The 14475-nt window shown below is 40.9% G+C and overlaps 1 protein-coding gene across 1 annotated transcript in view; it reads right to left on the reverse strand.

The window, feature by feature from the left end:
- Nucleotides 1-5928: 5928 nt before the first annotated feature.
- The window catches only part of BFSP2 (beaded filament structural protein 2), a 73626-nt gene continuing 65079 nt past the window's right edge, over nucleotides 5929-14475 (reverse strand). Inside the window, exons 5-6 of the mRNA XM_073567948.1 lie at nucleotides 11642-11770; nucleotides 5929-6153 (exon numbers count right to left, since the gene is read on the reverse strand). Of these exons, the coding sequence (XP_073424049.1) occupies nucleotides 5929-6153; nucleotides 11642-11770 (354 nt within the window). The remainder of the gene's footprint in view (nucleotides 6154-11641; nucleotides 11771-14475) is intronic.

Raw genomic sequence — 14475 nt, forward strand, 5'->3', positions numbered from 1 at the left:
ACACAGCGATGTCGCTAGCAATATCGCTATAACGTCACAAGTTATAGCGATATTGCTAGCGATATCGCTTAGTGTGACAATACCTTTACACTGAAGCCCCCGTCACACATAGCGATCTCGCTAGCAATTTTTGTGATGCAACAGTGATATCACCAGCGAGATCGCTGTGTGTGACACTGACCAGTGACCGGCCCCCCTGCCGGTTATCGCTGATCGTCCTGGAATAGCCAGGACATTTTTTGGATCGCTGGTCTCCCGCTGGCCAGCACGCATCGTTGCATGTGACAGGCGGGAGACCAGGGATCAGCGCGCTGGTAACTAGGGTAAACGCAGGGTTTCTAAGCACCGTGCGTACCTTAGTTACCAGCACGCTGATGCAGGGAGCTGGTAACCAAGGTACACTTCGGGTTTCTAAGTGATGCGCGCTGCTTAGAAACCCAATGTGTACCTTAATTACCAGCTCTCTGCATCAGCGCGCTGGTTACTAACGTACACAGTGATGCCGGGCGCTCGGCGTCGCTGGTGCTGATTGCTGGTGAAGCTGCCGGTTTGACAGCTCACCAGCGATCATGTAGCGACTCACCAGCAATCCTGACAAGTTGATATCGTTGTCGGGATCGCTGGTGAGTCGCTATGTGTGACGGGGCCCTGAGTTTGCATTTTTAATACTACAAGATAAGGGGCATAAGCACAATTTTATAAGGGAAAGGTGGTCTTCTTTATAAAAAAAATTACATGGATATTTACTTACAGGTTCACATTACCGCTGTCTCAGCATCTGAGAAAAATGAATAGATTTTGATAACAGTGGCATCATTTTTTCTCGTATTTGGAGAGAAAAAAAGTTTCTCTGCCTTCTCCATTCTGTCTCCCGACATGTGACATTAGAGGGAATAGAAAATATGTAAAAAGAAGTTGCAAATGATTTTAAAAGTATGAAAAACCCTATCCTACTTTTGCTTTTAAAAATGCATATTTGGTGTATGAAAATTTCAATTTATTTTCCCCATATGAAAAATGCCCTGAAAAAATGCAATAAAAAGTGATTAAAAAGTTGTTTGCACCTTATAATGGTGGCAATAAATTCTACAAGTCACCTCGCAATGAAAGAGCCCTCATACAGCTCCACTAATGGAAACTTTTAAATAGATATGGGTCTTGGAAAATGGTGACATATAACAAATGTAATAATAATAATAAAAATAATAATAATAAAAATGTAAATATTATTATAAATAAACTGAATCTTTGGTATTTCTGTAATTATGCTGATGTCCAGAATCATTTTACCAGGTCATTTTTACTTGCACACTGAACACAATAAAATCAACCCCCCCAAAATTAACTGAACACAATAAAATCAAACCCCCCCCAAAATTATAGAATTTTTTTTTTACCATTTCACCAGATTCAGAATTTTATATTATATGGTAAAGTGAATAATGTAATTTAAAAATGCAATTCATCCTGAAAAAAATATTCCCTTGTTTGACTAAGTTGATGGCAAAAAAGCTCTTGGAAGAAAAGGAGGGAAAAACCCGAAAGTGAAACAATGAGAATTACCGTAATTGCAATGTAAAGGGATTAAATAGATTCTTCGTATCTTATCAGCATGTAGGTAGTAAATGCGATGGAGGAAGGAATGTGCAATCACATATAGGATGACATACACAGTCATTGTTTTACATTCTTTATTTGATCATTACAAATGTTTCTCTCTTCTTGTTATATATGGGAATTGATTTTAATGAGCAAATAATAAAAGTGCATTCCTCGTGCTGGGGAACTCCTTTATTTATTTGGAGTAATTTACAGAAAATAGAACAGCTTCTTTGCTCAAATTGATATTTTATGAAGTAATGTTAGGTAGTCAGTGGGTGAAATGTCTTAATACTGGAATGCTGAGATGATACAAAATTAGTTCCCATCCTGGTGTAAAAGCCTGCAACAGTGAATAGGTCTGTAAATAAAGGGCCAGTAGTCTGGTTTCTTTGTTTTTATTGGAATCAGATTTATTTCCCAGGTTGAAAATATTAGAACTATGTCAAATCACTTATTCTTTTCCGCATTATTCAATAATATTTCAGTCTTAAAATTATACCTGAATACACACAAATTAAAAACCTGGCTGCGGTTTGCTGCTCCAAATTTATCACAGAACCTTTTGATTTGAAAGATGGAAATCAATGAATCCTTGACTTGTCTTTATGCTCCATGGTTGCAGCACTATTTTACTAAACATCATCTGCAAATAGAAGAAAAAGGATTGAATCGCCATTGTATTATGTCATATTATGCAGTTATAAGGAAAAAAAATTAGGATTTCTTATTTTGGTGGCTTATATGGATACCACTAATTCGACAAGATTGATGTCAAATATTCCCCTTTTTATTGTGGGTTATTAATGTATACTCATAAAGTGGGTGAAATTAGTATTGAACATGTCACCAATTTTATACGTAAATATATTTCTAAAGGTGCTATTGATATGAAATTCTCACCAGATGTTGGTCACGACCCATCCAATCCACACAGGCAAAAAAAATCAAACCATAGATGTCCATAAATTAAGTTTTGTGTAATAATGAGATATGACACAGGGAAGAAGTTTTGAACACATGAATAAAGAGATGCAAAGCGTAATGTAAAGTCATGACACCAGCTGAAATCAGTAAATAGAAAGCAATCCTGCCACTTAATGAAAAATAATATCAACTGGTTCAACTGATGGCCTATCAAAAGGTGTATTATTACCAAGGTGCCACACAAGAAACATCTCTTGATAGGTAAAACCAGTGAGCTGTCTCAAGATATTTGCAACCTTATTGTTGCAAAACATACTGATGTCATTGGTTATAGAAGAATTTATAAACTATTAAAGGTTCCAGTCAACACTGTTGGGGCCATAATTCGGAAGTGGAAAAAACATCATTTCAAGAACTGGAATTAGCAGGTACAATTGTTTTAAAAAAAGTAATGCACTCAACCTCTATGGCCTGTGCATACTCGTAATGTAAGACTCCATTGCTAAGCAAAAAGCATGTGCAAGCGCGTTTAAAGATTGCTCAACAACATTTAAACAAGTTTGTGAATGCCATAATACACACCATGTTTGGAGGCCAAAAAGGCACTGCATATCACCCCAGAAACAACATACAAACAGTGAAGTTTAGAGGTGGGACCATCACGATGTGGGGCTGTTTTTCAGCATACGGCACTGGAAAACTTCATGTGATTAAAGGAAGGATAAATGGACAAATGTACCTAGAAATTCTAGATAAAAATCTGCTGCCATCTACCAGGATGATGAAGATGAAACAAGGGTGGAGATTTGAGTAAGACAATGATTCCAAACATACAGCCAAGGAATCTTTCAATTGGTTTCAGAAACAGAATATTAAACTCATAAAATGGCCCAGCTAATCACCTGACCTGAATCTAATAGAACATTTGTGGGAAGAACTAAAGCTCAGAACTTTCAGGATTTGAATAGTGTTTGTGTGGAAGAATGGGCCAAAATCACATCTGAGCAATTCCTGCGACGATTTTCTCCATACAGGATGTGTTTTGAAGCTGTCAACCCAGCAAAAGCTTTTATTTGAAGTATTAAATACATTTCAGTAAGCTTCTTCATTACTTTTTCTCTCCCGTGTCATTTCTCATTATTACACATATCTTAATTTATGGACATTTATGGTTTGTTTGATTTATTTGCCTATGGGGATTGGAGTGGTTGTTACTGATATGTGATGAGCATTTCATGTCAATAGCACTCTCTATCTGAAACTCAACCTGTCCAAAACTGAACTTCTGCTCCCGTCGTCTACTAACCTTCCTAAATCTGACATTTCCCTCTCCTTGGGTGGTATCACAATAACACCCCGGCATCAGGCGCGCTGTCTAGGCGTTATGTTTGACACCAATCTCTCCTTCACATCCCATATACAATCTCTTGCCCGCTCTTGCCGCTTACACCTAAAGAACATCTCTAGAATCCGCCCTTTTCTCACCATGGAAACAACAAAAACCCTCACTGTAGCATTGATCCACTCCCGCCCGTCACTCGACTATCCCCTCTCCAGTCCATACTTAATGCAGCGGCCAGGTTCGTCCATCTGGCTAATCGGTACTCAGACGTGTCCACTTTTCGTCAGTCATTACACTGGCTGCCCATTCATTATAGGATCCAATTCAAAGTACTTGTTCTCACCCACAAAGCTCTCCACGGTGCGGCACCCCCCTACATCTCCTCCCTCATTTCTGTCTATCGGCCTAGCCGATCGCTGCGTTCTGCAAACGACTTTCGACTAACCTCTACACTAATCCGTACCTCCCACTCCCGACTCCAAGACTTCTCCCGTGCTGCTCCTATCCTCTGGAATGCTCTACCCCAAGAAATTAGGACTAACCACAATTTGCATAGTTTTAGGCGCTCCCTCAAAACACATTTGTTCAGAGTGACTTATCACGTTCACTAATCAAAGTCATTCTATGTGTAAGTGTGCGTGTGTAGCCCATTCACTATCTCCATCCTTCCCTCACTCCCTCAAGATGGCTGGACCTTCATTGTAAATATACAATTGTAAATACACACCTGTACTCTGTATCTCCCTCACCTCATGGTAGATTGTACGCTCTCACGAGCAGGGTCGTCTTATTTCATCTTATTTTGCTTTAATTATTGTATTATTAACGTTGCTACTTATGGCTTGTGTTTTGAAACTGTTAAACTGTAAAGCGCTGCGGAATATGTTGGCGCTATATACATAAAGATTATTATTATTAATAGCACCTTTAGAAATATATTAACTTAAAAAATTGGTGACGTATTCAATACTTATTTCACCTGCTGTATATGCCAATATCTTGATGCAAGTAGAACAATGGGTTCATTTACTAATAAGGTCTAATATTTAGATATCATAAACTTAGTCCAGACAGTCTGTGGACTTAGAATCATAGAATGTTGGAGTTGGAAGGGACCTCCAGGATCATTGTGTCCAACCCTCTGCTCAACGCACGAATCAATAAACCATCTCATACAAATGCCAGTCTAGCATCTATTTGAAGACTTATCCATATGTATTTAAAATACTAGGCAACCACCCCAACCATGAATGATAAGCAGCGTCGGTCTGATGTGTCAAGGGCCCACCAGTTGCATTTACAACACAAAACTGGAACATTTTACAAAGAGTAAAAATGAATGGGGAATTCAAAAGCAAAACAAATTTAAGGAGTTATGCAAGAATTTGCTTATCTTTTTCCTACGGGCTAGGATCTTACAGGCAGGTAGTTGCTAACTCATGGACTGCTTGTGCCGACGATTCTGTGGCTTTCAATCATGTCAGTACAGCAACTTTTCCTCTTCCATGTTGCTCTATCGATGGGGCATCTCAGCAGACTTCATGCTGATTGACAGCTGACTTCCTGCAGTGAGGAGACAGCGCTCAGTCAGTATGGCATTGACTGAGATTCCCAATTAATAGATCAGAATGGAAAAGAAGACGTTGCTGTGTCAACATTTTGGCTATGTATGTAATCTGGTGTACAATGAGAACTGTTAATGTGTGATTGGTGAGGATCTGGTGCAGAAGTGAAGTTTTTCCAAGAGTGGGTGGTTGGACTGTGAAAGGTTCAAGGGGTGGAGGCGGAGATGGACTGGAGCCTGGGCAGTGACTCAAGGGGGCCCAAAAAGTTTGCCAGTATGGTACCCTGAAATTCCTGATGGCAGCCCTGTGGGAACTGGTACATATTTTGCAATATTTAAGGACAGTTGAATCTCCTTTTATATTTTTTATTTGGATTCATTATTTTTTTGTGTATGAATTGAAGTAATTTATTTGCAAGTTCTCCACCAGTACAAGATATGGCATATTACTGTGCAGCTATAAACATACATGGAGGACAGTTGCCACATTGCGCACTTACCTCTTTTCCTCTCCATCAAGGATAGAGTGATATGCTGCTATTTCCTTCTCTAGTTGCAATTTGTGGGACAACAAATGCTCCCGTTCTCGCTGGTGCTGCTCAGTTTCACCTTTAATTTCCTCCAGTTCTGCTTCAAGCTTAGTGATCACGGAGCCCAAATTCTGAAGCTCAATGTCATGCCAGTGTTTAGCATCATGTAAAGAGTTCTCCAGACCTCTTTTCTGCAAACAAACAAATCTTTACCTTGACCACTGTCAAATACATTTGAACTTACATTCAGACTTCACCACAATCTTTGAAAGATTTCTAGTCTAGTCACTAAATTGGGCCCCCCTCTATAAGACAAAATGAGAAATGCCCCGACCATGCAACAAAAGAATGGTGGGAAAAAATGTATCGCCAGCCGCTCAGTTTTTCTGTTTCAAAGGTTCAAATCCCACCCCTAGATTTATACTGATAATGCAGTCAGTAAAATTCTTTTTAGCTCCTAACTGCCGACCCAAAATCACAGTGTTGGGAATGTGCAAGATAGAATTCAGTGGCAGAAATTAACCTAGCCTTGCACTAAGTATACGACTATGTGCAATCCAAAACAAATCCAAGCGAGTCAAAAAAGTGCTGTTGTGTGTTAATGGGAACCTGTAATTTTTGCTACTCAAACTACCGTACTTAATACAAAATGCTTAGCAACTCAAGAATAAATATAATGACTACATTATTGATTACTTATTTGCAGTTAAAGAAGCACTCCCATCAAAATTTTTATCCTTTTAAAGGGAATCTGTCACCTCCTTTTTTTGGCCTTTCAGCTGCTGGCATAGACATCGGGGGCTTATCTACAGCATTCTGTAATGCTGTAGATAAGCCTCCGATGTAACCTGAAAGAGAAGAAAACACGTTATATTATACTCACGAAGGTGGGCGATCCGGTCCGATGGGTGTCGCTGTCCCCTCCGGCGCCTCCCTTCTTCATGCGATGACGTCCTCTTCTCCCGTCCTGTAATGGCTCCAGCGCAAGCGCACTGCTATGCCCTGTTGAGGCAGGCATCGGGAGAGGTCTGGCGCCTGCGCACTGCAGAATTCTGCTCTGCCCTCAACAGGGCAGAGCAATGCGCCTGCGCCGGAACCATTTCAGGACGGGAGAAGAGGACGTCAGCGCATGAAGAAGTGAGGCGTCGGACCAGACCGCAACACCCACCGGACCGGATCGCCCACCTCGGTGAGCATAATCTAACTCTTTTTTCTTATCTTTCAGGTTGCATGGGGGCTTATCTACAGCATTACAGAATGCTGTAGATAAGCCCCCAATGTCTATGCCGGCAACTAATAGGGCAAAAAAAAGGGTGACAGGTTCCCTTTAATATACAGCAATCATCCAATTATATAGTACAGTGTGCCTACAATTGCTAATTTTGCCCTTCTAAACAGCTAATGATTCTCTTTTCCATGAGGTCTGAATCTTTCTAAGCTGTTTGTAGATGCAGGAGGTTAATTTTCCCTGTATTAGTCAGAAGTCACCGCAAAAGTCCATGGCAGGGAGCAGGGAGTAGCAGCGGAGCAGCTGTGTCAGGAGTTGAAGAGGGGGAATGATAAATGCAGGGACAAGAGAGTTCCTGTCACGGGGATACTGCAACAGAGTGGTGCCAGACGATCACAGCATCCAGTGACACATATATCTGCAGTATTTAGAACTGCTTCGCTGTCTTATTCGTAGTTCTGACTTTCTTTGCTCTATTTCTGCAATGGTTAAACTACTTAGTGGGATTTTTGGAGTACTCTGTCTTATTGTATAAGCTGTTCTGAGTCAGTTACTCCCCACAGGTTTAATAATCCTCCTTCTTGCTTTTTTCTTTGCCAGTGATAGCTTACCACTTCCTGGTTTGGAGTTGAAGGGGATTTCAAAGTTAGGATTGAGTGGTTGGAGTAGTTTTCAGATTTCTGCGTGGATTTGGGTGGTGTGTGTTCCTCTTCCCATTTGGTTTGTCCCACCTACTCCTCCCTTGATTCCCACTTTATCTTTTGTGAGTATATTTGTATGATTGTGGTTTTCCTTTTTTCCTGTTTTTTTTCCTCTGGCTGGATTGTATTATTCCTTACACGTCTGTCCCATTCCTCAATGGGTAAGGGAGGAAACTGATAGGCATTCATATAGGAGCTTATCAAGGTACGAGACCCCGACATCCCCACCATCAGGGGTAATCTGGGGGACAGGGATAGCCAAGGGTTCGCCTACCTTGAGGAACAGGGTATAAGCCCATTGTTCCTGCAAATCCTACTGTAATTGTCGTAACATTATCAATGGCCTCACTTTTCTGGATCAACTATGGATCCGGCGGTTGTTCTGGCAGCGCAGTTATAAAAAGATTTGCGTGCAGTTGCCTTGCAGTGCCCATTGACTCAAAGCTTAGGGCCCCTGCCCCAGGGCAACCCCTGTTTAAACTCAAGATAGCTTTGCCGGATATGTTCTCTGGGGGTTGTGATAAGTTTGTGATTTTTAGAGAGGCCTACAAACTATATTTTAGGTTACGTCCCTACTCCTCATGTACTGAGGAACAGCATGTTGGGATTGTAATCTCTTTTCTCCAGGATAACCCCCAAGCCTGGGCATTTTCTCTCCCATCTGATTCACAGTCACATCAGATCGAGGATTTTTTAAATGTGCGGCATCTAATTTATGATAACCCCGACCGTGCCTCTCTGGCTGAGTCTAAATTACCTTGGCTTCAGCAGGGAAACTGGCCAGCAGAGGAGAATTGCTCTGACTATGCAGTTGAGGGGGACGACCCATAGTACCGGTCCTTCTGCAGTTCGAAGCAAAGAGGGAGTGTTTTTTTTGTGGCAGGAAGGATCATTTTGTTGGTGCCTGTCCATCCGTACGTGGTCTCAGGCAGACGTTGGAAAACTAAGAAACCTGGGTTACGGGGAGGTTACCAATGCATTTGTACATATTTCCTCTGTCGGAAGGTCGCAATTTTTTTTTACCCCCTTAGATCCGTTAAAAGTAAGGTGATTATTTTGGCTTTTTGTATAGTGGGGCGGGGTTTAATCCAGTTGAAGCCTAGTTTCTTCACACTCAATCCTCATAAATCGTCTAGGCCTATACCTATAGATTCTGAGCCTTTAAGCCAGGCGTATTTTACTCAGATCATTCAAGATATATGTCTGCAGGATGGGACCATACACTCGGAGTCTATTGATTGTTATGTGCTGTAGGACTTGCCCTTCCCTGTGGTTCTTCAACTACTTTGGCTGACATTACATAATCCCGTAGTGTACTAGCAGACTCAGTAGGTAGTAAGGTGGAGTGAATACTGTCAAAGACAATGCATGTGCACCTGTATGGCCAGGGTTGCTACCAGGTCAGGAACTTTCTCATTGACCTTATGAGTGCTCCATTAATTTAATTTCTGAGGACAAGTTGCGTAAGAGCAGGCTATATAGCTTTTCAGGTCCTCAGAGGCCTGCCATGAAAGACTATATAACAGAAAGTCAGGCTACGGATCATCTCAGACCCTCCTCATCTCCCGTTGCAGCAAGGTTTTTCTTTGTTAAGAAAAAAGATGGTGGGTTACACCCCTGCTTGGATTTCCGGTAACTGAATTGGCTCACTTTTTGGGATTTGTACATTCTTCATCACATTCCAGATCTCTTAAATCAGATTGTTAGGGCTAAGTGGTTTTCCAAACTGGATCTTAAGGGGGCCTTTAATCTCTTCCGTATTAGAGAGGGGGATGAGTGCAAGACTGTTTTTAATATACCAGAGGGGCACTATGAAAACCTTGGAGAGGAAACAGATAGGCATTCATATAGGAGCATAGTGAGGTACCAGACCCTGGCATCCCCAACATCAGGGGTAATCTGCATGACAGGGATTGCCTAGGGTTCCCCTAGCTTGATGGACAGAGAATGAGCCCATTGTCCCTGCAAATCCTATTTCAATATCGTGACACTTCCTGTTTCTACATAGATCTAATGGAAAAGAGAAGAATTAGCTGCTTAGAAAGGCAAAGATAGCAATTGTAAGTGCACAGTGCTTTATAATATAACTGCAATATATTAAGAGGATAAAAACTTTGATGGGAGAGCTTTATTAAGGATACGGAGAAGCTTTGAAGACAAGTTGAGCTGGCCACACGCCAATTTGGATTGATGGACTACCCTGAGGACAGGTTTTGGGATGACAAACTCTATTTTGAAAGACATCAATTAAGACAGACTGGGAGGAGTACAATAACGACAACATGGCTTGTCTCCCAAACGTCTCCATCTCCTTGTCTGTGTACAGTGTGAGTGGATGGTAAACTTTTTTTATTCAAAACGATGCATGTGCTTAGGCTAGTACACGCTCTATTAAAAAAAAAAAAGTGGAACAGTATGGTAGTGATGGTAGTTTTTATATTATACACACCAACATGCTCTCTTTAATATATTCTTCATGGAGCGTGACAAGGACTTTGGAGTGGGCAGATCCCACTCCACAGAGAGCAGTTGCTAGCTATGGTATATAGCTGACATCTGCCTCTAACAGCAGCAGTTGGTGTACCCGCCTATCTCTGCTGTTAACTTTTTAAGTGCTGCTGTCAGTTACTGACAGCAGCATTTGATCAACACCATCCGGCGTGGATGTCAGTTCAGGCAGCTATCAGCTCCTCTGTGATGCAATAGCAGAGAACTGATGGGATGCTATATGAGTCGGGGCCTGCTGAACGCCCCCATGCCTGTCACTCCTCTCTGATGTCCAGCATGTAGCTGGGTGTAATAGAAAGCAGTGTCTTTTACTACATACAGCAATGCTGTGGTATTACTGTATATAGTACAAGTGAGCAAACAATTGCAGGTTCAATTCCCCTAAGCAGACTAACAAATAAAAAGTAAAGGAAAAAAAGTTGCTAAAAAAGTAAAAATAATATGTAAAAATTTGAATCACCCCAGATTTCCCCAGTTAACAATAAAAAAGTAAATAAAAACACAAAACATATATTTGGTATCAACTTTTCCAGAAAAGTCCGATCGATGAAAATATAATATCAACTAACCCGATCTGTAAAGAGAAAAAAAATGAAATGCCAGAATAGCGGGTTTTTGGGTGCCGCAACTCCACAAAAAAAAAAGCATTATGAAGCGATGAGTGCGTCATATATACTCCAAAATAGTATCAATAAAAACATCAGGTCACCACTCAAAAAATGAGCCATCACATAGCTCTATCAACCAAAAAATAAAAATGTGAGTTTTGGAAAATGGTAACTAAAGTAAATTTTTGAGTTTTTTTTTTTTTTAGCAAATTTCTGTTTTTTTTATCACCTAAATAAAAAAATATGCAAGTTTGGTATCATTCTAATGGTACTGACCATATTTCCAGGTTCTTTGTATTAAAAAAAAAACAAATTCCCAAACAGTTATGGAATTGCTTTTTTCTTCTTTTTTTTGCAATTTCCCTTTACCTGGAATTTTCCCCCCATTTTTTTCCCATTTTCCAGTAAACCGTATGATGAAGTGGATGGTGTCATTCAAAACTACAACTAATCCATCACATAGCAAGCCTTCAAAGCGGCAAAAAAACAACTTACGGCTCTTGGAAGAAGAGGAGGGAAGAATGAAAGTGCAAGAATTAAAAATTGCTTGGTCCTTATGAGGTTAAGTCCATAATCGAGAATCCATCTATGGTACATTATCGGGCCAGTTTGTGTTAATGACCAATTAACCTACCAGTGTCCTGAGTGATTCAGTCTCAGCCTGTAGACTCTGGATTTTGCAAGCTGTAGCATGGAACTCTTCTCTCAGGCCCTCCACAACTTCTTCCTCTTGGCTGTGTAATGCTGGCAGCGCTGCTGATTGCTGTTTTGAGAAAATAGGAAGATAAACCTAAGTACCTTACAGCTTTTGTCAAAAGGTTCACACACCACCATCCTGTCATATTGAAACCTATGATCCACATAATATGATGATGTAAATAAATGACACATATATACAGTGGGTACAGAAAGTATTCAGACCCCTTTAAATTTTTCACTCTTTGTTTTATTGCAGCCATTTGGTAAATTCAAAAAAGTTCATTTTTTTTCTCATCAATGTAGACTCTGCACCCCATCGTCACTGAAAAAAAAACAGAAATGAAGAAATTTTTGCAAATTTATTAAAAAGTAAAAACTGAAATATCACATGGTCATAAGTATTCAGACCATATGCTCAGTATTGAGTAGTAGCACCCTTTTGAGCTAGAACAGCCATGAGTCTTGGAATGATGCAACAAGTTTTTCACACCTGGATTTGGGGATCCTCTGCAATTCTCCTTGCAGATCCTCTCCTGTTCTGTCAGGTTGGATGGTGAATGTTGGTGGGCAGCCTTTTTCAGGTCTCTCCAGAGATGCCCAGTTGGCTTTAGGTCAGGGCTCTGGCTGGGCCAGTCAGGTATGGCGACAGAGCTGTTGTGATGCCACTCCTTTGTTATTTTAACTGTGTGCTTAGGGTCATTGTCTTGTTGCAAGGTGGACCTTCGGCCAAGTCTGAGGTCTGGAGCACTCTGGAAGAGGTTTTCATCCAGGATATATCTGTACTTGGCCACATTCATGTTTCCTTCAATTGCAACCAGTCATCCTGTCCCTGCAGCTGAATAATACCCCCATAGCATGATGCTGCCACCACCATGTTTCACTGTTGGAATTGTATTGGGCAGGTGATGAGCAGTACCTGGCTTTCTCCACACATACCGCTTAGAATTATCAACAAAAAGTTCTATCTTCATCTCATCAGACTAGAGAATCTTATTTCTCATATTCTGGGAGTCCTTCATGTGTTTTTTAACAAACTCTATGCGGGCTTTCATATGTCTTGCAGTAAGGGGAGGTTTCCGTCAGGCTACTGTGCCATAAAGGCCTGACTGGTGGGGGGCTGCAGTGATAGTTGACTTTGTGGAACTTTTTCCCATTTCCCTACTGCATCTGTGGAGCTCAGCCACAGTAATCTTGGGGTTCTTCTTTACCTCTCTCACCAAGGCTCTTCTCCCACAATGGCTCAGTTTGGCTGGATGGCCAGTTCTAGGAAGACTTCTGATGGTCCCAAACTTCTTCCATGTAAGGATTATGGAGGTAATTGTGCTCTTAGGAATCTTGAGTACTGCAGAAATTCTTTTGTAACCTTGGCCAGATCTGTGCCTTGCCACAATTCCATCTCTGATCTCCTTGGCCAGTTACTTAGACCTCATGATTCTCATTTGGTCTGACATGCACTGTGAGCTGTGAGGTCTTATATAGAGAGGTGTGTGCCTTTACAAATCAAGCCCTATCAGTTTAATTAAACACAGCTGGACTCCAATGAAGGATTAGAACCATCTCAAGGAGAATCACAAGGAAATGGACAGCATGTGACTTAAATGAGTGTCTGAGCAAAGGGTCTGAATACCTATGACCATGTGATATTTCAGTTTTTCTATTTAATAAATTAGCAAAAATTTCTACATTCCTTTTTTCAGTCAAGATTGGGTGCAGAGTGTACATTAATGAGAAAAAAAATGAACTTTTGATTGTACCAAATGGCTGCAATGAAACAAAGAGTGAAAAATTTAAAGGGGTCTGAAAACTTTCCATACCCACTATATATATATATATATATATATATATATATATATATATATATATTAAGCAAAATTGGAGGCAACACTCCATCGGTCCAAGTTAAAAATCTGGGAACAGATTTTCAACTTAAATCTTTAAGTGTTGGGAGGCTGAAACGCCACACTTTTTTCACTTGGACCGTTTGAGTGCTGCCTCCGATTTTTCTTTTCTTCTGAGTATTCAGAGACCTTTCTTGGTTAATACCCCATGAGGGATTGCATCACCAACTGTACTGCTAAATTTTGCATTCCATATAGACCTATTGAGAAGTGAATCGAGTGGCTTGCTATCCTAGAACCAACTATAAAGCCCATAGGCCTATCGTCCTGTTCATAGAGCGCTTCTACAGTGGGTTTTGGGATTCTGCCTATATACCCCTTAAAATGAACCCCTGAGAAGGCAACAGACTGCAGTGACATGAACTGAGCTTATGTAAGGAGATGGACATATTGCCTGCATTTTCCCCTTGAGGAACAAGTGTGTTACAGTAATGTGTAATATGAACTATGCTATACATTAATGGTGTTAATAACGTGTTATTTGACAGTAGGGAAAGTGAATAGTTAATGGTTGGGTCAAGCCCATAGTGGGAAGGGGCAAGACAAAGGGACAGAGACAGTTTCCTGTCAGGAAGTCAGAAAAGGACCTAATGTGCCTTGCAAAAAGACCTAAGTCTGATTTAAGCAGTGCCACATGGCATAGGTGTACTTAACAAGAGAGGAGACAGAGACGGAGTACAGCAAGATCTTAGCGGAGAGAAAGAGAGAGTAGTGACCAAAAGAACAGAGTGATCGTTCTGCGACGGATCCTGGGTCAGGATGCCTAGTAGTATGGCCCAGAGTTTATTATTCTGGAAGGTAACAGGCCTAAATGGGACAGAGTACATAAGACAAAGGGAGCGCCCTGGTCGTGAGTTCCAGAGTGTCAGCA

This window comes from Dendrobates tinctorius, unplaced genomic scaffold (genome assembly GCF_039654945.1).
Source record: "Dendrobates tinctorius isolate UK_male_01 unplaced genomic scaffold, ASM3965494v1 ptg000005l, whole genome shotgun sequence".
NCBI lineage: Eukaryota > Metazoa > Chordata > Amphibia > Anura > Dendrobatidae > Dendrobates > Dendrobates tinctorius.